General features: G+C 36.5%; 2 protein-coding genes across 3 annotated transcripts; one reads left to right on the forward strand and one right to left on the reverse strand.

Annotated features, from left to right (window-relative positions):
• The first annotated feature begins 6,589 nt into the window (after positions 1-6,589).
• SCRG1 (stimulator of chondrogenesis 1) lies at positions 6,590-9,386 on the forward strand. The gene is made up of 2 exons (XM_082656480.1): positions 6,590-6,840; positions 9,188-9,386. Exons 1-2 carry the CDS (start codon positions 6,599-6,601, stop codon positions 9,240-9,242), a joined length of 297 nt encoding a protein of 98 aa, XP_082512606.1. The 5' UTR covers positions 6,590-6,598; the 3' UTR covers positions 9,243-9,386.
• A 9,538-nt stretch (positions 9,387-18,924) lies between these two features.
• SAP30 (Sin3A associated protein 30) lies at positions 18,925-24,068 on the reverse strand. Of its 2 annotated transcripts, XM_082657045.1 has the most exons (5): positions 23,459-24,068; positions 21,803-21,928; positions 21,303-21,401; positions 19,852-19,885; positions 19,120-19,258 (listed from the first exon to the last, which is right to left on the reverse strand). In XM_082657045.1, exons 1-4 carry the CDS (start codon positions 23,777-23,779, stop codon positions 19,868-19,870), a joined length of 564 nt encoding a protein of 187 aa, XP_082513171.1. In that variant the 5' UTR covers positions 23,780-24,068; the 3' UTR covers positions 19,120-19,258; positions 19,852-19,867. The 2 variants fall into 2 exon arrangements, with proteins under 2 accessions (XP_082513170.1, XP_082513171.1); XM_082657044.1 differs by lacking the exon at positions 19,852-19,885 and having other exon boundaries at positions 18,925-19,258.
• Positions 24,069-25,404: the final 1,336 nt, after the last annotated feature.

Raw genomic sequence — 25,404 nt, forward strand, 5'->3', positions numbered from 1 at the left:
TATCCTTCAAAAGTAAAGGAGAAATAAAGACTTTCTCAGACAAACAAAAATTGAGAGAATTCATAGCCAGTAAACCAGCCTTGTGAAAAATGTTAAAAGTTCTTTCAAGAGAAGGAAAATAATATAGGTTAGGAATTTGGATCTACATAAAGTAAAAGCACTGAATTAGAATAAGAGAAGGTAAAATAAACTTTTATTCTTCTTATTCTTAATTGATCTAAGAGGTAGCGGTTTGTTCAAAATAATAGCAACAATGTATTCAACTATCTATGTTATATGTGTATATAGATAAAGATATATATATGTATAGATATATATGCTTATGAATGGCAGCAATGATACAAGGAATGAGAGGAAGGAATTAGAATTATTTTATTATAAGGTACTCACATTACTGTACTGTGAAGTGTTATAATATTATTTGAAAGCAGAGTTCGGTTAGGTATAAATGAATACTGCAAACACTATGGCAACCACTGAAAAAGTAAAAAAGAAAAAGTATAACTAATACGTTAAGAAAGGGGAGAAATGGAATCATAGGAAATGCTCAATTGAAGCCAGAAAAGGAGGCAGAAAAAGAGTGGAAGAGAAAAATAGGAACAATAGCAATAAACAGAAAACAATAATAAGCATAGTAGATCCTAATCTAACTATATCAATGTCAATGTTGAACATCAATGATCTAAATGCACCAATTACAAGACAGAGGTTGTCAGAATGGATCAAAAAGCATGACCCTTACTGCTTCAGTGGAATATAGCAAAACCTTTCTAATATTTTGCTTACTTTAAAATATCTTCAAGTTCATTTCAAAAATCTCTGAAAATAAAACCTAGTATATTATTCTTTGAGAACACGTACACACATAATTTTATTTCTGATTTCAAAAATGATGACATGAATATTAGCTATCAGTAAATCAAATGTAACTTTAATCAATGAAAATGAGTTACCATTAGTATGTTAAAAGGATTTTAGATTTGCTTCATTTTATGAAGGATAGGTAGACCTATCTGAAATCATTATTTCATTTACATAAAATTAAAGATTTAATTAAAAGAATATAACCATAAAAAAAAGCATAACCCAACTATACGTTGTCTCACTTTAAATATAAATACACATATAGATCAAATGTAAATGGATGGAGAAAAATACATCATGCTAACAATAACCAAAAGAAAGCAGGAGGAACTATATTAATTTCATACAGCTCAAACATCAAAGAAAAGTTATCAGGGATAAAGAAGGGTATTACATAATGATAAAGGGGTCAATTCTCCAAGAATACAGAACAATTCTTAACAGATACTTGCCTAACAACAGTGTATCAGGTTACATGAGCTAATAACCAATACAACTGCAAGGAAAAGTAGATGAATCCACTATCATAGTTGGAGGTTTCAACACCCCTCCCTCAGAAATGGAGAGATCCAGCAGGCAGAAAATCAGAAAGGACATAGTTGGACTCAACAACACCACCAATCAACTTGATATAATAGATATCTGTAGATCACTTCACCCAACAACAGTAGAATACACGTCTTTCTCAAGCTCACCTGCAACATTCACCTAGATAGACAACATTCTGAGCCATAAAACACATCTTACCTAATTTAAAAGAAGTCACACAAGGTCTGCTCTGAGACCACAGTGGAATTAAACTAGAAATCAATAACAGAAAGATAACTGGAAAACAGAAGAACATGTGGAGATTAAACACATTTCTAAATAACACATAGGTTAAAGAAGAAATCTTGAGAAATTTTAAAATATTTTGAATTTAATGAAAATGAAAACACAACTTACCAAATTTGGAGGATGCAGCAAAAGCAGTGCATAGAGGGAAATTTATGAAGGCAATGAATGCATATATTAGAAAAGAAGAGAGATCTAAAATCAATCATCTAAGTTTCTATCTTAGGAAACTAGAAAAAGAGCAAATTAAATTTGCTCCAAAGTAAGCAGAAGAAAAGAAATAGTAAGAATTAGAGCAGAAATCAATAAAATTGAAAACAGGAAATCAACACAGAAAATCAATGAAGCCATAAGATGGTTCTTTGAAAAGATCTATAAAACTAATAAGCCTCTAGCCAGGCTAACTAAGGGAAAAAAAGGAGAGGACACAAAATTACTAATATCTGAAATGAAAGAGGGAACATCACTACAGATCACATGGAAAGTGAAAGGATAATAAAGGAAAAGCCCACAAATTTGATAACCTAGATGAAATGAACCAATTCCTTGAAAGACACAATCTACCAAAATTCACACAGGAAGAAATACATAATGTGAGTAGATCTGTATCTACTAAAGAAATTGAATCAGTAATTAATAACCTCCCGAAACAGAAATCACCAGGCCCAGATGGGTTCCCTGGTGAATTCTATCCAACAGTTAGGAAACAAAGTATATCAAATCTCTACAATCTCTTTCAAAGCATAGAAGCATAGGGAATACTTCCTAACTCATTCTATGAGGCCAGCATTACCCTAATACCCAAACCAGCCAAAGACATCACAAGAAAAGAAAACTACAGACCAATATCTCTTATGAACATAGATGCAAAAATCCTCAACAAATTATTAGCAGACTGAATCCAAACAAGTATAAAAAGAATGATACACCAAAATCAAGTGGGATTTATCCCAGGTATGCAAGGCTGGTTCAACATTTGAAAGTCAATTAATGTAATCCATCACATTGACAGACTAAAAAAGAAAAATCACATGATCATATCAATAGATGCAGGAGAAGCATTTGATAAAATTTAAACTCAAGCATGATAAAAACTCTCAGTAAACTAAAAATAGAGGGGAATGTTCTCAACTTGATAAAGACTGTCTAAAGAAACCTTCAGGTAACATTATACTTAATGGTGGGAAACTTGAAGCTTTCCCGCTAACATCAGGTACAAGGTAAGGATGTTGACTCTCACAACTCCTTTTCAACATCATACTGGAAGTCCTTGCTAATGCAGTAAGGGAAGAAAAGGAAACAAAAAGTATACAGAGTGGGAAGGAAGACATAATACTCTCTTTGTTTGCAGATGACAGGTTGTCTATGTAGAAAATACAAAACACTCAACAAAAAACTACTGGAACTAAATCATAGCAAAGTTGTAGGGTAGAAGGTTAATATATAAAAGTCAACTGCTTTCCTATCTACTAAAAATGAGTAAGTGGAGTTTCAAATTAAAAACACAGTATCATTTACATTAGCACCTTCCCAAAATGAAATACTTAGGTATAAATCTAACAAAATATATACAGCGAGATCTGTATGAGGAAAAACTACAAAACTGTTGAACATAACCAAAGAACTGAATAAGTGGAAAGATATTCCATATTCCATGTTCATGGAGACAGGAAGACTCAATATTGTCAAGATGCCGGTTCTTCTCAACTTAATGTACAGATTCAATACAATCCCAATAAAAATCCCAGAAAGTTATTTTGTGGACATTGATAAACTGATTCTAAAGTTTATATGGAAAGGCAAAAGACCCAGAATAGCCGACACAATATTGAAAGAAAAGAACAAAGTTGGAGGACTGACACTACCTGACTTTAAGACTAACAATAAAGCTACAGTAATCAACACAGTGTGGTACTGGTGAAAGAATAGACAAATAGGTCAATGGAACAGAACAGAGAGCTCAGAAATAGAATTCTATAAATATAGTTAACTGATCTTTGACAAAAGAGCAAAAGCAATACAATGTGAAAGACAGTCTCTTCAACAAATGGTGCTGGAACAACCAGACATCCACATGGCCCAATATGAATATAAACACAGGCTTTACACCCTTCACAAGAAATTAACTCAAAATGGATCATAGACCTAAAAGTAAAGTACAAAACTCTAAAACTCCTAGAAGATAACATAGGACAAAATCTAGATGATCTTGGGTTTTGGTGATGCCTTTTCAGACACAATACCAAAGACATGATATATGAAAAAATAATTAATAAGCTGAACTTCATTAAAATTAAAAACACCTGCTCTTTGAAAGAAAATATTAAGAGAATTAGAAGATAAGCCACAGACTTGGAGAAAATATGTGCAAAAGGCACATCTGCTGAAGGACTGTTATCCAAACTGTACAAAGAACACTTAAAATTCAACAATAAGCAAATAAACAACCTGACTTTAAAAATGGGCCAAAGATTTTAACAGACACTTCACCAAAGAAGATATACAGATGGCAAATAAGCATATGAAAAGATGCTCCACATCATATGTCATCAGGAAATGCAAATTAAAACAATGAGAGACCACTACACACCTAGTAGAATGGCCAAAATCCACAACACTGACAACACCAAAAGCTGGTGAGAATATGGCATAACAGGAACTCTCATTCCTTGCTGGTGGGAATGCAAAATAATCCAGCCACTTTGGAAGACAGTTTGATGGTTTCTTACAAAACTAAACATAATCTTAGCATATAATCCAGCAATCATGCTCCTTTGTATTTATCCACAGAGGTTAAAAACATATCCACATAAAAACCTGCATGAGGATGTTTACAGCAGCTTTATTCATAATTGGCAAAACTTGGAAGCCACCAAGATGTCCTTCAGTAGGTGAATGGATAAATAAACTGTGGTACATCCAGACAATGGAATATTATCTAGTGCTAAAAAATAAAGATAGCTCTGTCAAGCCATGAAAAGACATGGAGGAACTTTAAAAGCATATTACTAAATGAAAGAAGCCAGTATGAAAAGCTGACATACTGTGTAATTCATCCATAGGACATTATGGAAAAGGTGAAACTATGAAGACAATAAGAAGGACCAGTGGTTGCTGTGGGGCTGGGGGTTGGTGGGGAGAGATGAATAGGCAGAGCGCAGAGGACTTTTAGGGCAGTGAAAATACCATGTGTGATATTTAAATGATGGGTATAAGCCATTACACATTTGTCCAACCCATAGAATGTACAACACAAGGCATGAAACCGAAGGCCAACTATGGACTTGGGGTGATTCGGATGTGTCAATGTAGGGTCATCCTTGGTAAAATGTACCATGTGGTGACGGATGTTGATAACATGGGAGACTGTGCATGTGTGGGGCAGGGGGGTACATGGGAATCTGCAGCTACCTTTCCATTTTATTGTAAGCCAAACTGCTCTAAAATAACTAAGTTTTTTTTTTTTGAACCCATTGTCTTACCTAAAATAACTGACCTTTGAGGTGCATCTAATCACTGAAAACTTCACAGTAAAATTTCCTTTCAACAATATTGTTTTCTTTCATCGTACAATATACATATCTGTCTTCTTCCCTTTTTTTATTTTTTTTGCGGTACGCAGGCCCCTCACCGCTGTGGCCTCTCCCACTGCGGAGCACAGGCTCCAGACGCACAGGCCCAGCGGCCATGGCTCACAGGCCCAGCCGCTCCGCGGCATGTGGGACCTTCCCGGGCCAGGGCACGAACTCGTGTCCCCTGCATTGACAGGAGGACTCTCAACCACTGCGCCACCAGGGAAGCCCTCTTCCTCCCTTTTTAATACTCCAGAGGTAGGAAAGACACTTCAGCACCTGCCAACAAGATGAAATCTGAATGGCTGTGGAGTCTGATTCTGGTTCCTCCAACTATTTTGCTAGTCTTCCTTTACTACAAGAGCCTCCATTTTCTTCATGTTTAACATGGAAGCCAGAAAAACCTGATTCAATAGATAATGCATATTCTATAGTTGTATGCAGATACGATACTTAAAGTGTTATCTCCTGAAAGAGGAATTAGACTTGCGGTATGACCCCAAGAGTTCAAACTAGAACTGGTGGGTGGAAGCCACAGAAAAATATTTTCCAGTAAAGGAAACGTTAGAACTGTATCAGTGGAATATATGGATTTAGTCAACAATGAGTTTCCCATCACAGTAGGTGTTCAAGAACAGGGCAAATGCCTCTTATGGGGAATTCAAGCCTCTGTTTTCAACTGAGGCTAAAATGTAACCCATGTGGGAGAAGAGTTCACAATTACTAAAAATATGCAACAAAAATGGGTCCCCAAAATAATTCTGAAAGTTTTAAAAACTTAACTATAAATATCTCTATAGAATATAATCTGTCAATGTCAGGATAACTGGGCTTTTTGTTTCTGTCAGGGTTGGACCCAGATTCTTGGACAATGTTGTTGGATATGCAAGGTCAAGAATCACTGTACACAATGATGTTATTTGTTCCAGAAATTTACTTGAGTTTTATCACCTTAAAAAGCAGTTTTTCTCTACTGAATATACTGAAAAAAATGACTTTGGGTCCTTAAAAACACAGATTCTGGCTCTTCCCACTATCTCCCTTCCCCCTCCCTCACATAACTCTCACTCAATATTTCTTTGTGGAGCTCAGGCATGTCATTTTTAACAAATATTCTAAGTGATTTTTATTGTAGGTGGTCATAAAACTAAACTTGAGAGACATTCAAAGAGAGTAGAAAAAATCAACGCCCACTCTTTCTATTCAAGAGTTTATGAGAATGCTGCAGGACTTTATGTTCAGATGAATTCCATCTTTAAACCAAACAAACAAACATATAAACACTGATACATTTTGTTTTTTCTTCTATCTCAGGGCCAAAAGCCAAAATGAAATTTATAGTACTTGCTGTCACCGTTGGACTAACTTTGCTGCTAGGAGTCCAAGCCATGCCTGCAAATCGCCTCTCTTGCTACAGAAAGATACTGAAAGATCGCAACTGTCACAATCTTCCAGAAGGAGTAGCTGACCTGACAAAGATTGATGTAAACATCCAGGATCACTTCTGGGATGGGAAGGGATGTGAGATGATCTGTTACTGCAACTTCAGTGAATTGCTCTGCTGCCCAAAGTAAGGAAATGCAATCACAAAACATATTGCTGTGAAGTGTATGTACAACAACTCTTTAAGACACCTTCATAATGAGTGTGCTAAAATTAATCACCCTTTTCAGTAAAACCCTGTTCAAATCTCAGCTATTTTTTAGGATCATCACCATATGTACCGAAATGAATGTTTTCATTTAAGAGACCGAGTCTGGCAGATTTTAGTAAAACTAAATGAGATACAGGAAATTAATAACACTCCAATCTATTAAATTCTAATTTTCCTATCTGATTTTTAATCACACACACAAAAAAATCTGGTAGCTGAAGTCACCTTCAAGGCTGACATCTTAAACTAATTTGAAAACTAATAGAAGGCTTTAGATAAAAGATCCCAAACAGATCAAGTAACTGGATGGAAAAGTTTGGTAATGGTGAAAGAAAAACTTTCTAGCTCTATGTATGAGTTAACCAGAAATTAACTGAATAGAGACTGTCCACTGACTTGGAAAGTAGATGTATTTTAAGTATAATACAAAGGTAGATAAATAAATATTTATAGCTCTTGATTTTAAAATAATCTCCTGGTTATTGAGGAAGCTCAAATACTATGATCTTGGCTACTTCATATTGAAATCAGCTTTTTCAAATTACTTTCAACATATCATCATATTTTTCATTTTTCTAAGAAATCTGTGAGCTAGAAAGGGCAGATATAACCATCTTATCAAAGAAAGGTGTACAGAGGTAAAATGACCACTATCCCACTTAGCTAGCTAATATCAGCACTGAGACTAGAACACAGGTCTTCTGATTTGGCCTGGGTATTTTTTCTACCAAGCCAGTTGGTTCTTAAGTATGGTTCCCAGAACAGCAGCTTCAACATTACCTGAGTTCTTGTTAAAAACGTAGTTCATCCCTGGGCCCCAGACCAAAGCAACTGAATCAGAAACAATGGAGAGAAAGCACAGCAATTATGGCTTAAACCCTCCAAGTGATTCTGATGCAAAATAAAATTTGAGAATCACTTGATTAAACAATGATATCAAGAGCTCAAGTTAACTGATTCCATAAAATGATTTAACTTTTCCTACATAAATGAAACGCCATCTAATATTAAAATATCATGTTTACTTTTTTGTAAGACTTGAAACTAATTTATTGAAATGTACTTACTTTATGATATAATTTTGTGATTATCCATTGTTAATGGATGAGCTAGAAGTATGGATATATGAAAATAATTTCTATCTGAGTTTGGGTTACAGTTTTCCCAGTAGCAACAAATATCTAAGTATATTTCTTTTTTTTTTTTGCCTATAAACACAAATTTTATTTTGCCATTCTACTTTGCCAGTTGCATTGAATATAATTAAATACAGCACTGTATAAGTTTAAGGTGTACAGCACAATGAGTTGATATACATATACAGCTGACCCTTGAACAACACACGTTTGAATTGCATGGGTCCACTTATCCGTAAATTTCTTTCACTAAACATAATACATACCACAGTACTATCCCATCTATGGTTGGTTGAATCCTCGGATGTCGAACCACAGATATGGAGGACTGACTGTAAAGTTATGCACGGATTTTCCACTGCACAGAGGCTCAGAACCCCTTACCGCTGCATTGTTCAAGGGTCAACTGTATTGTGAAATGATTACCATAATAAGTTTAGTTAACACGAATCACCTCATATAGTTACAAATCTTTTTTCCTTGTGATAACCTGTAGGATCTATTCTCTTAGCAACTTTCAAATATATCATACAACAGTGTTAGCTACAGTCATCATGCTGTACATTGCATGCTAAGTATATTTCTAATGAGCCATAATCATAATACTACCTTGCACATATACACAATTTTATATTATACCGTGCATTTTTATTATACATCACCTTATGTGATCTTTCCAACAAGAGTGGATAGAGTTGAGTAGCTCAAAATTTCACCTTTCCCTATAAAACCTAGAAATTTACTTATTGACTTCCCAACCAATTTTTAATCTTCTGTTTCTTAGCTGTAGATTTAAACTTCATGGCCTATCCCCACCCATATCAGAGAAATGAATATTTTGGTATGCTTGTAAGGTTTTGAAATCACCCAATCTTTCCTTTTCTTTATAGACAAACGACAGCATAATGTCCATGGCAGATGGGGGAAAGTAGAAGAATTGATTACCTTCTTGGTCTTTGCTGCTCTTGTGGCAAAAGTCCTCCCACTCACTCTCTTTGTACTTTATTCACCTAAAAAGAATAGCCATATCTGAAATCCTGGAAATCACCGTCCATTTCTTGCTCAGAAAAGTCTAACATGTATCTTAACTTTCAGCTGGATTTAATTCATGTTCTGCTCTCTTTCAGAGATGTCTTCTTTGGACCAAAGATCTCTTTCGTGATTCCTTGCAACAATCACTGAGAATCATCCTGTATTCCAGACAACACCATTCTTAATTCCCCACAAACCACACTCTAACAGTGTAGCTGTATTTCTGGTTCCTATGCAGTGCAATAAAGCACAGATTCTATAAATTCTTACTTGCCTAAGTAAACTTGTGTTAAATTAGCAGTAATAAAAATTCCATTTAATTTTTCTCTGTGGAAATTGTTTAAAATTTTTGACTAGAAAATTTTCATCTACAAGGTGTTCACTGTGCTCAGTAAAAGAATTCTGTCCCTCAGAGGAAGAGCCATAACCCTGGCTCAAAGATGGAGAACACTTTCAGTTCTTGACAGATCATGTATACTTAATGAAAAGAACCAGAGATAAATTGAGGTTCTCGGAAGGGAAACTAGAAGTTTTCTAGTAAGAGGGGGAAAAGGGAGCCAATATTTGAGTATATACTATGTATGCCAAGTACTTTAAGCACATTTGCATTTTGCTGTCTTAAAAAACCACAAAACCATCAAGATAAGTATTCTTAAACCCACTTTTCAGATGCTAACTCAAGTTTAAGGTATTTGCTAAAACTCAAGACAGACTTTGAAGACAGTTCCAGTTCCAAAACACTCACATAGTTGTATCCTTAAAACTATGCTACATACCCCTGACGTGTCCATTTTTCTTGGGAATAACAAAACACATTAAAAGAAACATGTAATGGATCAGAATTTAAAGTCACATGAATTTTAAAGGTAAATAAAACAGATGCCTTCAAAGATATTTTCTGGGTGTTAGAGGCAGTTTTGGACTATGCTCCACACCTTTGGAGGTGTGCACTGACGAGTAGCCAACAGAATTAATTTCAGAAAGTCCTTCATGCTATAAAAATTTATTAGATACTCGCTAAGTGCCAGCTGTTATTAAGATTTGGGGATGTAGTAATGAATAAGATGGACTTCTCCTCTTGGAACTTGTATTCTAACAAAACTGTAATCATTACAAATATTTATAAATGTGAAGCCTGCTGCTACAAAGGAGAAGTGTAGGGTGCTATACAAAGTACTGCTGTGGGGAAACGTTTGAGAAGCACCACACTTGTAGTAAATCTAGGAGATAACCATTTTGAGTTACAGTGACATTGTTTCACTGAAATACATCCTTGGAGGTCCCTGATCTGTTTCTCGAGACCACACCCAGAACAGTTTCAGTGTTCAATAGGTGTTACTGGGCTAAACAAAACAATTTTGAGGTAATCAGAATTCAGTTCCTCTTAAAAGCTGCAAAAACATAAATCAGAACATGTTTTCAAATAGTATGACTTCTACAAAAAGGCATGAAGAAGTGGAATTGTTTTAAAAAAAACTCAAATATATTGTTTTATCAACATAGTATATGATTTGATTGAGCTTTTTTTTCCTTCACTGAATTGACAAGTATTAAAGTCAAACTAACACAATAACAGAAGTCTTATATCCTTTCTGAAACAGTGCATAGAATAGGTAAATAAAGAAAATCACCAGTACATTTTCTACTTGGTATAGTCTCTCTTTGAGGGAGGAAAAAAACAAGGCAATTCAACAATGGCTTTTTACTAAATATTCCCTTATTACTGCACTCAAAACATGATGAGAAAAACAGTATTTGGAAAAAAGCTAAATATTTAATAAATGGAATTTTATAGATTATGACTATTCTTCATATTCTCTCCTTTCTGGAAATAACTTGTAATATCAAATTGCATTACATTCTTTTAGAAATGAATGCATTATAGAAGCACACACTGTTTTTTATGTAAATTACCAAATAAATGTAAAATGTGAATGTTCACACAATGTACCTTATACAACTTTTTCTGACTTGGTCAATATGTTTTACCAAATAAATATAAAAACATGAATGTTCACACAATTTACCTATGCAACCTTTTCTGACTTGATCAATATGTTTTTAAAAGCAAACATCTCATTCAGTCATTTAATGAATAGATCCTTATTTTTTTCAATAGCTTTTAGCTACAAGACAACTAAGCTTTTATTAAAAATGTACTATTGTGGTAAACACTGTGTTTCAACTGAACGAGGTAGGTACTATCACAATCCCTGTTCTATGGACAAAAATGCCAAGGCTTAGAGATTAAGTAGCTCATATTAAGTTACATTATCAGAGCAGTAAAGCCAGGTTTTGAATATGACAGTTTTCTTCTAGCATCTAGAGTCTTAACCACTGCTTTATTTAATAGCATCAGATAATCTATTTCCTTTTTAGGAAAGCAAACTTTTACTTGTATGCGACAAGTACATTTCAGATAGCTCATATATGTTAAATGCTTAAATGAATGACAATTTCTGTGTTTTTATCTTTGACTTTCTATATTCTTGTTCTTACTATGAATTCCATGGTGCTGAGCACAAAGTTGACAGTAATACTTACTAATAGCTCATCTCTTCTTGATAAAATTTTTCTTTTCCTCATCATAATCCATAGGGACTCCTTGAATATTTTTGTTTGCTGGGATTAGGTACTAATCCTAAAGGATTATTAGAGAATTGGAAGCAACATGGAGAAACAAAACAATGAGCAACAACTCTTAGAGGGAGAGGACAGGTAAGAACATTCACAGCTCATTCTGCAACCTTAACTTCCTTATAATTGCCCAGAAATATACATGAGTTCTTTCAATAATAAATTGTCTTAGCAAAGTATTATGACAGGTACTTTTAAAATGTAAATAATCTTACCAGTAAAATACTATGGGCTTTAAAATAATTTTCCCAAAAGGAAAAAATCATCAAATTCATATATTTCTAAATCATACTGCATTAACCACCTAAACCTAAATTTTTCTGTCAAAGAATTAAAGAGAAACTGATATTAGAAAAGTATAGTAAATTAGCATTGAATTAGCTTCCTCAATTTACTTCTATAGAATGGTATCACCAAAATGTGCTCAACTTGGTATAGTGGTATACCTGGAGAGAAATGCATGCCATACATGTAGCCAATACACTCTCAGAATTTTACAAATAAAAACCTATAGTAAATTTTCAACGAAAGAAGTATATGTGATCTCCATTTCCAGAGTTTTAGAAGTCAAAACGTAAGTCTGTTGGGTACTATGGGTATAAAACTGACTTGATGTCTACTTTAAATATACATTAAAGGGAATACACACACATACAATACACACACACACAAACACATATATGATAATCTAGTAGCAATTAATATGATTGAGAACTATAGTTGACTATGTAGACTATAAATGCAACTGGGACATGATGCATATAGTAAACTAAAGTTTATAGTATCAGCTTTTAGCTACAAAGAAATATAAGAAATATCCTAATCCCCAAAGAATAAATTCTATAGTAAACAGTACACACACTTAAAAAATATATATATGCATATAAGACATTTCTTGACACTTTTAAACTAACTCCAGTTAAATAAATAAGCAATAACATGACAAAAATTTATTTTGAACCACCATCACTTGCCTAGATCATAATCTGAATTTTGCTATCAAAACTATGTAAATCCATAAAAACAGCAGCTAAAAGAGAGCTGGCTGGCATGGCTATACAAATATCAGACAATACAGATTTTAGATTAAAAAAATTGTACAAGAGACAAGGAAAGACATTTTATAGTTAAAAGGGTCAATCCACAACAAGATATAAAAATTATAGATATATATGCACCAAACAACAGAGCCAGAAAATATATGAAGGAAACACTGACAGAACTGAAAGGAGAAATAGTTCTACAATAATAGTTAGAGGTCTCAATACTTTACTTTAAATAATGGATAGACATCTAGACAGAAGATTAAAAAGGAAACAGAGGACTTGAACAATACTCTAAACCATCTAGATCTAACAGACATATACAGAACACTTCACCCAACAATAGCAGAAGACACATTCTTCTCAAGTGCACATGGAACATTCTTCAGGATAGTCTGTTAGCCCATAAAACAATTTTCCATAAATTAAAAAAATTGAAATCATACAAACTATCTTCTCTAACCATAATGGAATGAAGCTAGAAATCAATAACAGAAGAAAAACAGGAAAATCCACAAATATGTGGAAATTAAACAATGCATCCTTAACAACCAATGAGTCAAAGAAGAAAGAAATAGGAAAGTCAGAAAATACTTTGAGATGAATGAAAACAAAAATAAAACATACCAAACTTATGGGATGCAGCAAAAGAAGTACTCAGAGAGAAATTTATAGCTGCAAACATATACATTAATACAGAAGAAAGATCTCAAATCAACTGAACTTTGCACCTTAAGAAACTAGAGGGACTTCCCTGGTGGTGCAGTGGTTAAGAATCCGCCTGCCAATGCAGGGGACACGGGTTCAATCCCCGGTCCGGGAAGATCCCATATGCTGCAGAGCAACTAAGCCTGCATGCCACAACTACTGAGCCTGCGCTCTAGAGCCCACGAGCCACAACTACTGAGCCCATGTGCCACAAATACTGAAGCCCACGCACCTAGAGCCCGTGCTCCACAACAAGAGAAGCCACTGCAATGAGAAGCCTCCCCAGCGCAATGAAAAGTAGCCCCACTCACCACAACTAGAGAAAGCCCATGCGCAATGAAGACCCAATGCAGCCCAAAAAAAAAAAAAAAAAAAATCAATGAAACCAAATAAAATATCAGCAAAATTGACAAACCCTCAGCTAGACTACTAAAAAAAAAAAAAGAGAGAGAGAAAGTACATATAACTAAAATTACAAATAAAAGCAGGGACATTACAACCAACCTTACAGAAATTAAAAGTATTATAAGAGAACACTATGAACAATTGTATGACAAATTGAATAAAATAGATGAAATGGACAAATTCCTAGAAACACAAAATTACCAAAGCTGACTCAAGAATAAATAGAAAACCTCAACTGCCCTATAATAAGTAAAGAGATTGAATGAATAATCAAAAATTTTCCATCAAAGAAATGTCCCGGACCAGATGGTTTTGCTAGCGAATTCAAAAAGATAAAAGATAAATTAACATCACTCTTATTCAAATTTTTCCAAAAAATAGAAAAAGAGAGAACACTTTCTAACACATTCAATGAGGCCAGCATTATCCTGATAACAAAGTCAGATAAAGACAGCAGAAGAAAATATAGAACAATATCCCTTATGAATATAGATGTAAAAATCTTCAACAAAATACTAACAAACCAAACCCAACAGCACACTAAAAGGATTATACACCATAACCAAGTGATATTTATCCCAGGAATGCAAGGGTGGTTCAACCAAAGAAAACAATTCAATGTAATACACTAAATTAACAGAACAAAGGGGAGGAAAACATGATTACTTCAATAGTTATAGAAAAAGTATTTGACAAAATTCAACACCCTTTCATGATTAAAAAACTCAGCAAACTAAGAATAGAAGGAAACTTCCTTAATAAAATAAAGAGCATTTACGATATATCCACAATTAACATTATACTCAATGGTGAAAGACTGAAAGCTGCCTTCATAAGATAAAGAAAAAGACAAGGATGCCTGTCTTCATCCCTACTACTCAACATTGTACTGTAAGTCCTAGTCAGAGCAATTTGGCAAGAAAAATAAATAAAAGGCATCCAAATTAAAAAGGAAGAAGTAAAATTATCTCTATTTAAAGAGAACATGATTCCATATATAGAAAATATCATAAAATCCACAAAAATACTACTAGAGCTAATAAATGAATTCAGCAGGGTCAACACACAATAATCAGTGTTTTATACACCAGTAAGGAACAATCCAAAAAAAGATATTAATAAAACAATTCCATTTATAATAACATCAAAAAGGATAAAATATCATGAATAAATTTAACCAAAGAGGTGAAAGACCTGTACATTGGAAACTACAAAACATTACAGAAAGAAATTAAAGAAGACCTAAAAGTAATGGAAAGATAATCCATGTTCACTGATTGAAATACTTAACATTTTTAAGATGGCAACTGTCAAGCGATCTACAGATTCAGTACAAGCCTCATCAAAATTCTAATGGTCTTTTTTTTTTTTTCCCCAGAAATAGAAAAGCCAATCCTCAAATTCATATGGAACTGCAAGGGGCCCCAAATATCCTAAACAATACTGAAAAAGAAAAACAAACTGGGAGGACTCAAACCTTCTGATTTTAAAACCTACTACAAGGCTACAGTAGTCAAATGTGTATGGTACTGGCTTAATAGAAATATAGGCCAAAGGAACAGAATTGAGAATATAGAAATAAAACAAAACATCTATGGCAAATTGATTTTTGACAAAGGTGCCAAGACCATTCAGTGGGGAAAAAACAGTCTCTTCAACAAATACTGCTGGAACTGGATAACCTCATTCAAAAGAATGAAGCTGGAACTCTACCTCACTCCATATACAAAAATTGACTCAAAATGGGTCAATGCCCTAAATTTAAGAGCTAAAACTATAAAATACCTAGAAAAAACATACGGGCTAATCTTTATAACATTGGATTTGGCAATGGATTCTTAGGCTTGACACCAAAAGTATAAGCAACAAAAGAAAAAAATTAATTGTACTAAATAAAAATTTTAAACTTTGATGCATCAAAGAACATTAACAAGAATGTGAAAAGGCAATCTACAGAATGGGAGAAAATATTTTTAAATCATATATTGGATGTAGAATCAATACCTAGAATAAAGAACTCCTACAGGGGCTTCCCTGGTGGCGCAGTGGTTGAGAGTCCACCTGCCGATGCAGGGGACACAGGTTCGTGCCCCCGGTCTGGGAAGATCCCACATGCCGCGGAGAGGCTGGGCCCGTGAGCCATGGCTGCTGAGCCTGCACGTGTGGAGCTTGTGCTCTGCAACGGGAGAGGCCACAACAGTGAGAGGCCCGCGTACCGCAAAAAAAAAAAAGAACTCCTGCAACTCAGCAACGACAAAAACAACCCAATTTAAAAATGAACAAAGGAACTGAAAAGAAATGTGAATCAAAACCACAGTGAGATACCACTTCGCACCTAGTAGGATGGCTTTAATAAAAAAAAAAAAAAAAAAGGAAATACAAGTATTAGCAATTTGGAGAAACAGCTGTTAGGACTGTACAATGATACAGCCACTATGGAAAAGTTTGGAGGTTCCTCAAAATGTTACAGAATTACCATGTGACTCAGCAACTCCACTCCTAGATATATATCCAAGAAAAAGGAAGACATGTCCACACAGAAACTTGTACACGAATGTTTATAGCAGCATTATTCATAATAGCCAAAGGTAGAAATCCAAATATCTAAATGTCCATCAATGGATGATTGGAAAAACAAATTGTGACTTTCCAATTGTGATTGGAAAAACAAATTGGAAAAACAAATTGTGAAAAACACATTTTCCAATCAATGGATGACTGGAAAAACAAATTCACACAATGGACTGTTATTCAGCCATAAAAAGCAAAAAGTACTAATATATGCTGCAATTTAGATAAACCTTGAAAGTATTAAAGCAAAAAAAATCCAGAAACAAAAGGACATGTACTGTATGATTCCCTTTACATGATATATCCATAATAGGCAAGTCCATAGAAACAGAAAGATTAGAGGTTATCAGGGGATGGGAAGAGGTGGAATTGGGAGTAGTTACTTATCAGTGTTTCTATGGGGTAAGGAAAAGTTTTTAAAATAGAGCTCTGGTGGTTGCACAACATTGTGAATACACTAAATACTACCAAATTGTATTAAAGGCTAACATCAATTAAATAAAAAACTTTATGTAGAAATAATAGAGCTTACTTTCTTAAAGAAATTTATTTCAGACATTAATTTTTAGCCTTTTGCTAAATTATCCAGTAAAAGGTAGTTACCAAATAACTTATTTCTTGAGCTGCTGCTACACATTCTACTCCAATGGTAGTCAAACTTGGATTCTTTTCCTGGTGCTCTAATATTAAAAGTAAACCATATACTTATAGAGATTTACTTTTTCTTGTTCAGATATAGATAAGTAAAAAGGTTTCCACTAAACTCGTAATTTTTAAAACCCAACAGCAAAGAATTAAAATTTTTATGTAAAACTTGTACACTGCAGCTTCTTGAGTCACTCATCTTTGGGGAGGCTCTTAAGTTCTCAATTTTTCATGTTTTAAATTGCTCTAACGAGGATTTAATTTCACTGGATAATCAACACTCAACTCTTACTCTTTTCACTTTTTTATACAACTACATTTTATGCACATAATTCTATGAAACTAACATTGATTCATTGTATTCATAAACATACATTTTAATGTCAGCAAATAATTTCAAGCTTTTTTCATAAGAATGGAGTGTGGTTTTATAGGAAAAAATAAGCCTACAGACAAGTTTCGATTGAAAAACTAAGTCTTTATAGATTTAGGTAAAAATATATAGAGGTAATACTTTCTTCAAATAAACCACCACATCTTGTAGCTATGTGGTTCATCTTCATACAGCTAAGAAAAAAACTTCTCATGGAGATTTCTGGAGTACTGGAAACCAGAGGTTTCTGTAATACCAATTATTACAAGCTCTGGCTCATCAATAAAGTAGCAAGTAAATCTTTAAATGGTCACAGCAAAAACAAAGACGAGTAGCGTTAGAGTTCACCATTATTTTCTAGCTGTCAATACACTCAGAACAGTTAAAAATACAAAGACTCACCTTCTATTGAACCAGTATGTTCTCTTTTTTTTTTGTTTTTGAACCAGCATGTTCTTTAAATTTGGCTACATAGCAGTTCCCAATCAGGGGTGATTCTGTCCCCACCAGGGACATTTGACAATGTCTAGAGATATTTTCGGTTATCACTTTTGGAGCTCTACTGGTTCTAGTGTGTGGACTCCGGTGAGTCTGCCAAACCTACAACACAAAGGACAGCCTCCCACAATAAAGAATTATCAGGCCCAAATGTCAACCTTGAGATATCCTGAGCTACATTAATGGTCTCGGCCATTTCCATCCTGAAATTTGTACCACAATCTCAGAACACTTCACTGAAACTGTTGTTCTGTTCTGATGTCACAAGCTATAAATTTGATTTGTAACTCTAAGACCCTGGTTAAATAATACAATCTCAGGAAAAGCAGAGGTTAAAAATATTTAAGAGAAAACTGATAGAGAATGAAATATAAAAAGGAAATAAAATAGAACTCAAGTCAGAGCTATGTATGACCAAAATTTTAAGATCTTGTTAGATTTCTAGATCTCTCCAATTTATTAGCTTTAATCTGCAGTGTAAACAGTACAGAACATGACTGAAAATTAAGGGGCAGGGCAGAGGTTCTTTCTATATTTGTGCCATATAAATACCTTTTCACTAAAACAAAATTTAAAGAAACAACAAACTATTTAATTCTATGTTCAGGTTTCAATTTTCAGCACTGTGTTTACCTTTGCTGACACATCACGTCTTCTTTGGAAGGAGGCAGGCATTAAACTATTTGTTCTTCCTGATATTTCAAACCTGTTAGTACTAAAAAGCACTTTAAAAAATAATAGTATTTAGGATATCCTTAATTCCAAATCAGACTGTCCCAGAGAAAGCAAATGTGCTACATCTGTTACTTCTGTTAGTTCTTCAGAATTAAAAAAAAGAAAAAAGGTAACAAAATAATCTTCACATTAAAATCTCAATTAATACTGGTCCCTAAATAAAAGTCAGTTTAAAATAAAAATCAAGTTTCACAAAATAAATACACTGAAGCAACTATAATAGTAATAACCTTTATTTAAAATATTTTTTAATCTAGGAAAGCTCATTTTACATGAGTTTCCAACTAAATATTAGACTCAGAAACAAAGAAAATAAAACCAGAGAAAATCTTCTGTAGAAAAAATACACAAGGAACATTTCTACATGTGAAAAAGCAGTAAGCAGTCTTAACATGAACATCCAAGTCTTACTCTCAATTCCATCTCTCCTAGTGAACACCACTATCAACCTTGAGATCTGACTTGTTCTTGTCATTCTTCACTGAGTAGATGAAATATGTTAAGGTGTCTTTTTCATTCACTGGAATTGACCTAAAGTGGCAACCAACTATCTATAAAGAAAAAAAAAATTGAGGAAATTAAATTATAGATATTAACAGATTTTATAAACTAGGTAAAAAATACTGTCATCAAAAGAAAATGTGTGATGGTAAGAGCTATTTCCTTTTAAAAATAAATTTAAATTTAACAAAGAACCAACAGGATGAAAAGCATATAAGAGTGAGATATTGTGAACAAGAGATAGTGTGATTTCAAAGGATCCCTTGGCCCACTCAATTAACTATACATTAATTAGGATGTGTATTTCCTTTTACTTATTTTGAATTTTATAACTGAGATCTAGATTAGGATTTAAGTAGTTTTACTTTTAAACTTCAAATATCAATGAAACAGAACAGAATGTAGGAGTCCACATGCATCATATAATGGTTTAGTCTACTTATGGAAAAAGGATAAACATTAAGTTGAAAAAGCTTTGGTACTATAGAAACAAATCATGAATTATCTTACAAATATGTCTGCTACAACTTACATTCATTCATGGGCAATATTTTTTGTTAAGGTTCCCTGAAAATTATTCTGAATAAAAATTATTGATGGAAAATGAGAAGGGAAAAAGGGATGTCCACTGAAGAATGTTTACCTGCTTTCTTGCCTTTTCATTCTGTGCACTGCAACTACGAATAGAAGTATAATAGACTAAACTGGGGCGCTGATATGCATATTTAGATTCTAGAAGATAAAACTTCTTAAAGAGAAAGATAATTAAGAGACTTAAGGAGGACAGTCACTCAACTCTGGAATCATTTGTAAATATCTGCATTTCTGAGTAAGTTATAACACTCGTGACTATTTGGATTTCTCATTTCTAAAAAAGAAAATAGCTCTAGAAATAATTTAACTTTTTAAAAAGAAGATCAGATTATCAAAAACTTCAAGTTTGATTTCCCCATTTAAAAAATATATACATTTAAAGGTAACATTTAAAATAATCATTTCTTCAGTTCTCATTTGTCCCAAAACAAAGGTACCTTCACTTGATTAGTAAACTGTATATATATCAATATAGTTTCATCATGGCAGGCAATATCTATATTTATGTTAATATTAATGTACTATACAATCCAAAAAGGATGTGATCTTTTAAATCAAATTTAAAGAAAAATTAGATTTTTGTTGCCTAGGCAAGAAGGAAAGATGCAGCTCTGGCTAAAGCCTTAATATACCGGACCTTAATGTTAAAAAGCATTCTACTCATCTTCTATCTTATTCAATATGCACATTTTAGAAAATGTTGGATTACTAAATTCAAGCTGAAGAATATAAGAAAACTTATTTATATATTTACTTATATCCTGTCGAATAGGTTAAGCATTTTTCTTTTAAATATGATTGAAGTACAAACATATAAATCTATAAATATCTTAATATGATGTACAGATTTCTTGGCTCTATTATTTCCTGAGAACACAAACACACTCAATTTTTTAAAATTCACTGAAGTACTACAAGTCCTATATCAAGAAACTATAAGTAAAAGCTTGGATACAAGTCTTTGCATCTTCTAGATGTAAAAACATGGGTGCTTCAAATAAAACTAACATCAACCAGGACAAGTTCTGAAATAGTTAAATCAGCCAGGTATGGGAATACTGTTTAGGGGCTTATCTGTAAAACTTACTCCATCAAAAACTTCAAAAAATAAATTCTAACAAAGACATCAAAGTTTATTAATTTATTTTATTATGCCTCAATTAGGTGTTCAATAAATGTTTACTTAACAAATAGAATTTTAAAATAAACAGGTTTCTAGAATGAGAATTAAAAAACCTTTCACTCACTATTTCTGAAAGTCATTATTGGAAGATGCTTAGAAAACTGCACACAATCCATTGAGTAGTCATTACACAAAGGAATTTCCTACGTGGTAGACAAACATTTCTTCCACAATAGCTTTTTTTACTTTGATTTTTCTAACTCCTGATAAAAGGTATTGTTATATATGCTACATTAACAATGTCATTAGCATTTAATGACCCTTTTTTATATGAACAGGTTCATTTAAAGGTTAAATAGCTTAAAACTCATATATACCTCCACAAGCTGTGCTTTATTAAGTCCTGGTCTGGTTGGGAGTTTGAAGTGTCTTTTGTATCTCCTAAGTGTATTCACCTGTAATTGGTATAAATCAACCTGGAAAAAATTAACATATCATTTGTTAAAGACTTAGCTTTGTTATATATAACAACAATGCAATTTCAACACAATGAAAACTTAACTCCATTATTAAAAATGCCTTTTATATAATCAAAACTACAAATGTATTACACACTTCAATCTTTTGGGCATAATTATTAAAGACCAGGGACCAAAAAAAGAACTTATAAGACAACAGAGCTCTAAGAGTTGTCAATTGAAACTGTAACAAGTCCAACTGTGTAACTGCATGTTAACTGGCCATATTTAATTTTGCTTTCATTTTCAGATTTTTCAAATGTTTTAAGTATTTTTAAAATTTGTTCATATTTTTTAAATAAAACTTTCAGAATGGAGGACTTAAGATTTACATTTAACATACGAAAACTTTCACCTACCTCTGGAGTATCAATATCTTGAACAGGTGAATCTCCTCCATCATCATCACTCCCTTTTCTCTTTCTTCTGTTTCGAACGCTCTGAATTAAGTTTTTATGATAATCACAAATGTAAAGATGCCTTGCCTGAAACAGAAAAGTTTCACAGACTACTTATGATTGCCGTAAAATGTGTCTATGTATTAAAAATATGTAACAGTGAATTATTAAAAATAAAAAGTCCAAACAGGCCATTGTTAAGACAACGCACGTTTCTTTCTACTCCAGTCCTGAACCCAGTTAAAACCTACCATGTCTGGTAATATTGTTAAGAAGATTGGGGGTGGGAAGGGGAGAGGTGCCAGTAAGGGAAGCGAGACACAGAGAAGAACGAGAAATTCCTACCGTCTGGATTCTGTCATCAAATTGCAGCGATGGTGAACTAGATTAGTTCAGTCATGCTGTTTTTTTTTTTTAACAAGGGGAAAATGATGCTGTTCACAATTTTGCTATTTGATAGCATTTTCTCTACTTAAAGAGCATTTTAAAATACCGTAATGTATGCTTCCTAACCTTGCTAACTTAATACTCAAATTATAATCGAGCACAAAACTATCCATTTTTACAAATAAGTTGCTGATTTCACATCCTAAATTTAAATTTGAACTATGAACTTCTCTGCGTATTAAATAAATGCATTTATCAGTAATACGTTTTTCCAACCAAAGCTATGTGAAATTATTCAAGTATACCTGAAAAGTTTCTCATGAACACGACGGAGGAACTAACTGAATAGGCAGAAAACTTTAATTACATAGTTCTGAGAGCTGTACCGTAACATCTGAAATACCGGGTTTCGTACATTAGCAGTTACTCCTTAAAAAAAAACAAACAATTGAGGACTGAGCTAATAGTCTTTTAAATTAACCTCTAAGCTAAGGGCAAGCTAAAAAGATGCACAATGTGTGCCGGTTCTGGCATCTTGTTATTTATTACCGTCGCCCAGAGCTCCGGTAAGTGGAAATGGCCGTTTCTAAAAACCTCAGCGACGGTCAAAAGAACAAACGTGCGAAAGGACGAAGAAAGAAACCCTGATGGCTGCCAAACGGAGGGCAAAACCGCAGAGGCTGCGCGCTCCCCACGTTGGGAGCGGCTGCCCGGGATGCTGACACGGCCGCTCGGCTCGCAGCCAGGCGTCCCCTGCACCCGCGCCCGCGGGACGGGGAACGGGATCCTTGTCGCCCGCGGCGTCAGGCCCTACCAGCACTCCACTGTCCAGACCGGGGGAGCTACTCCCCGGGGCCGAGTGCCGGCTCGGGCAGCAAAACAAAGAAGGCGCCTCCGTTCCACAAGGAGCCGCCGGGCTGCAGGACAGCTACTCCGGGCCCTCTGCTCGGCCGCCCCCTTTGTTTCGCGCCCCGGCCTCCGCGGAGGAGGAGGGGGAGGCAGGGCGCGGGTGAGGTCGCGCGCGGGCGCGGGTCCGCGGCGCGCGAGCCTGTCGGCTGCGGGCGGAGGGCCGAGTTGCAGCACATTGTTGTTTCCTTCCTACTAGAGACGCCGGAACGGGCTCGCGCTGCGCCCAGGTCTGGGGGCCCCGCACCCCACCGACGTCGCGTCTGCTCCACTCCCCAAGCGCCCGCGGGGCGCGCAGGGCAGGCCCGTCCCGCCGTCACTTACGCTCTTATCCAGCTCGATCTTCACCTTCTTCTGGGAGATGCTCTTCTGGATCCTCTTGCTGAAGCTGGCGTTGCCCGCCGCCCGGCCGCACCGCTCGCCGTCCTCGCGCAGACAGCACAGCTGCCCCGGGCCCGGCCCGGCCGCTCCCGGGGGCCCCGCTGCTGAGACCCCACCGGCGCCCGGCACCTCGGCCCCGGCGCCCGCTCCGGCCCCGTTCCCAGCCGAGGCGGCGGCGGCGGCGGCAGCAGCGGCGACCACGGCGGCCATGACGACGGCCGCGTCCCCGCCGCGGCTCATGTCTTCGGGCGTGAAGCCGTTCATGTCCCCGCGCTCGCGGAGACGCGCTGACAGAAGCCCCGCTCGCCGCGCCGCTCGCCTCTCGGGAGACGTCGGGGTCTAGGCTGTCCCTCAGGCACCTGCCCGGCGGCGGCTACTCACTCTGCGCCCGCGGCCTCCGGACAACACCGCGGGCCCCCGGCCTGCCGGTGTCTGCTGGCGCCGGGACAGTGGACGGGGCTTGGGGTCGGGAACCAGAATCTGGCGTCGCCTGGAACCGGGACGCCGCTCACTGTCACATGGAGGAGACTCCTCAGCAGTTGGACCACTGCGCCTCCGCCTCCCTCCGGCCCTCGACCTGCGCAAGCGCGTTGCGCCCTTGCCCGTCCCGCCCCTTCCACTCTGTCGCATGGCACCACGGGAATTGTAGTTTTCTTCCGGGGAGCCAACGTGAGCTCCAATCTGACCCAGCGCTTCGCGGTTTAGGGGAACTACTTATCCCAGCATTCATGGCGCGGAGGCGGGTCGGGCCTTTTTTTTTTTTGGGTGAAACACGGCGAAAACAGGGGCGTGTGGTTGGGGTTGCGAGGTTTTCTGGCTTCTGGTCTCTCCCGGGAAGTTGGGCTGTGTTTAGCTACTGAATTTTGCAGAGCTGGCAATTTATACGAAGAGGTTACTCAACTCCTGAGGCGAAGCACAAAACGCGGGGGGGCGGGAGTAGGAGGGAAGGGGAGGGAGCTTGTGGGAAAGCAGTTTCGGGCTGTTTTCGTATCTGTGGAAAAAGTTTTTGGTATGACTACGTTTTTGTGGGAAACCCAGACCGAGGAGAAGCCCTGGCATTTTTCGGGTCCCGGAGGTCCCGCAGCTAACACCACGGGATCTGATAGCAGTTCCGCTGACTGACGCCCCAGACTGTCTGTGAGGGCGCCTGCCGGGGGGAAACGCGCGTCCCGACCTCGGCGCCGGGATGGGGCCGATGTCGGGCTGGAGGCCGCCTCCAGATCCTCGCATTGTCCCTGCGAGGAACGCGCTGGCTTGCGGGGCGCACACTGTCGCTTCTTGAGGTGGAGCTGCTGACAAGTGGACTTAACGGGGCTGCTTTTCGCTTCCACCCCCTGCCTCTCCGCTTTCTCCTCGAGGGAACTGGGAGCCGGTCTAATAGCATTTAAAAGGGACGTGTAGCCCCTCCGAGTCTCGGTCAGCCTGGGGCTCCCGGAGCCCGAAGGCGCGCGCCCGACCGAGAGCGCAGGGAAAGCGCAGCTCCGGGATCGTCGTCGGCGCGCGCGTGTCTGTGTACGTGTCTGTGTGCGCGCGCGTGTGCATGTGTACGTGTGCGTGCGTGTGGAGGGCGGGGTGGAAGGTTGGGAGAGCCTAGTACGAAAGCTGCGCCTTTGCTAATTGCAGCGCGTCATTATTTATCAGTACGTATATCTTGTTTAACTATCCCATTGTTTAAACAAAGATAGAAAGCAGTAGGGTTTTTTTAAAGTTCTTTTATATTTACTGAGTAAACTTATTGATAGATGAATTTTTAAAAATGTAAACTGTCATCTGCCCTGAAATTCAGTGCCATTCAGTCCATCTGTGCACTTATGTTTTAGGATATAGCAAAGGAAGAAAAAAAAAATGTAGTGGGCAAAAGAAAGATGCTGAATGGTGAGTATTTGTGT

This window comes from Grampus griseus (genome assembly GCF_964374135.1).
Source record: "Grampus griseus genome assembly, chromosome: 6".
NCBI classification, from domain to species: Eukaryota; Metazoa; Chordata; class Mammalia; order Artiodactyla; family Delphinidae; genus Grampus; species Grampus griseus.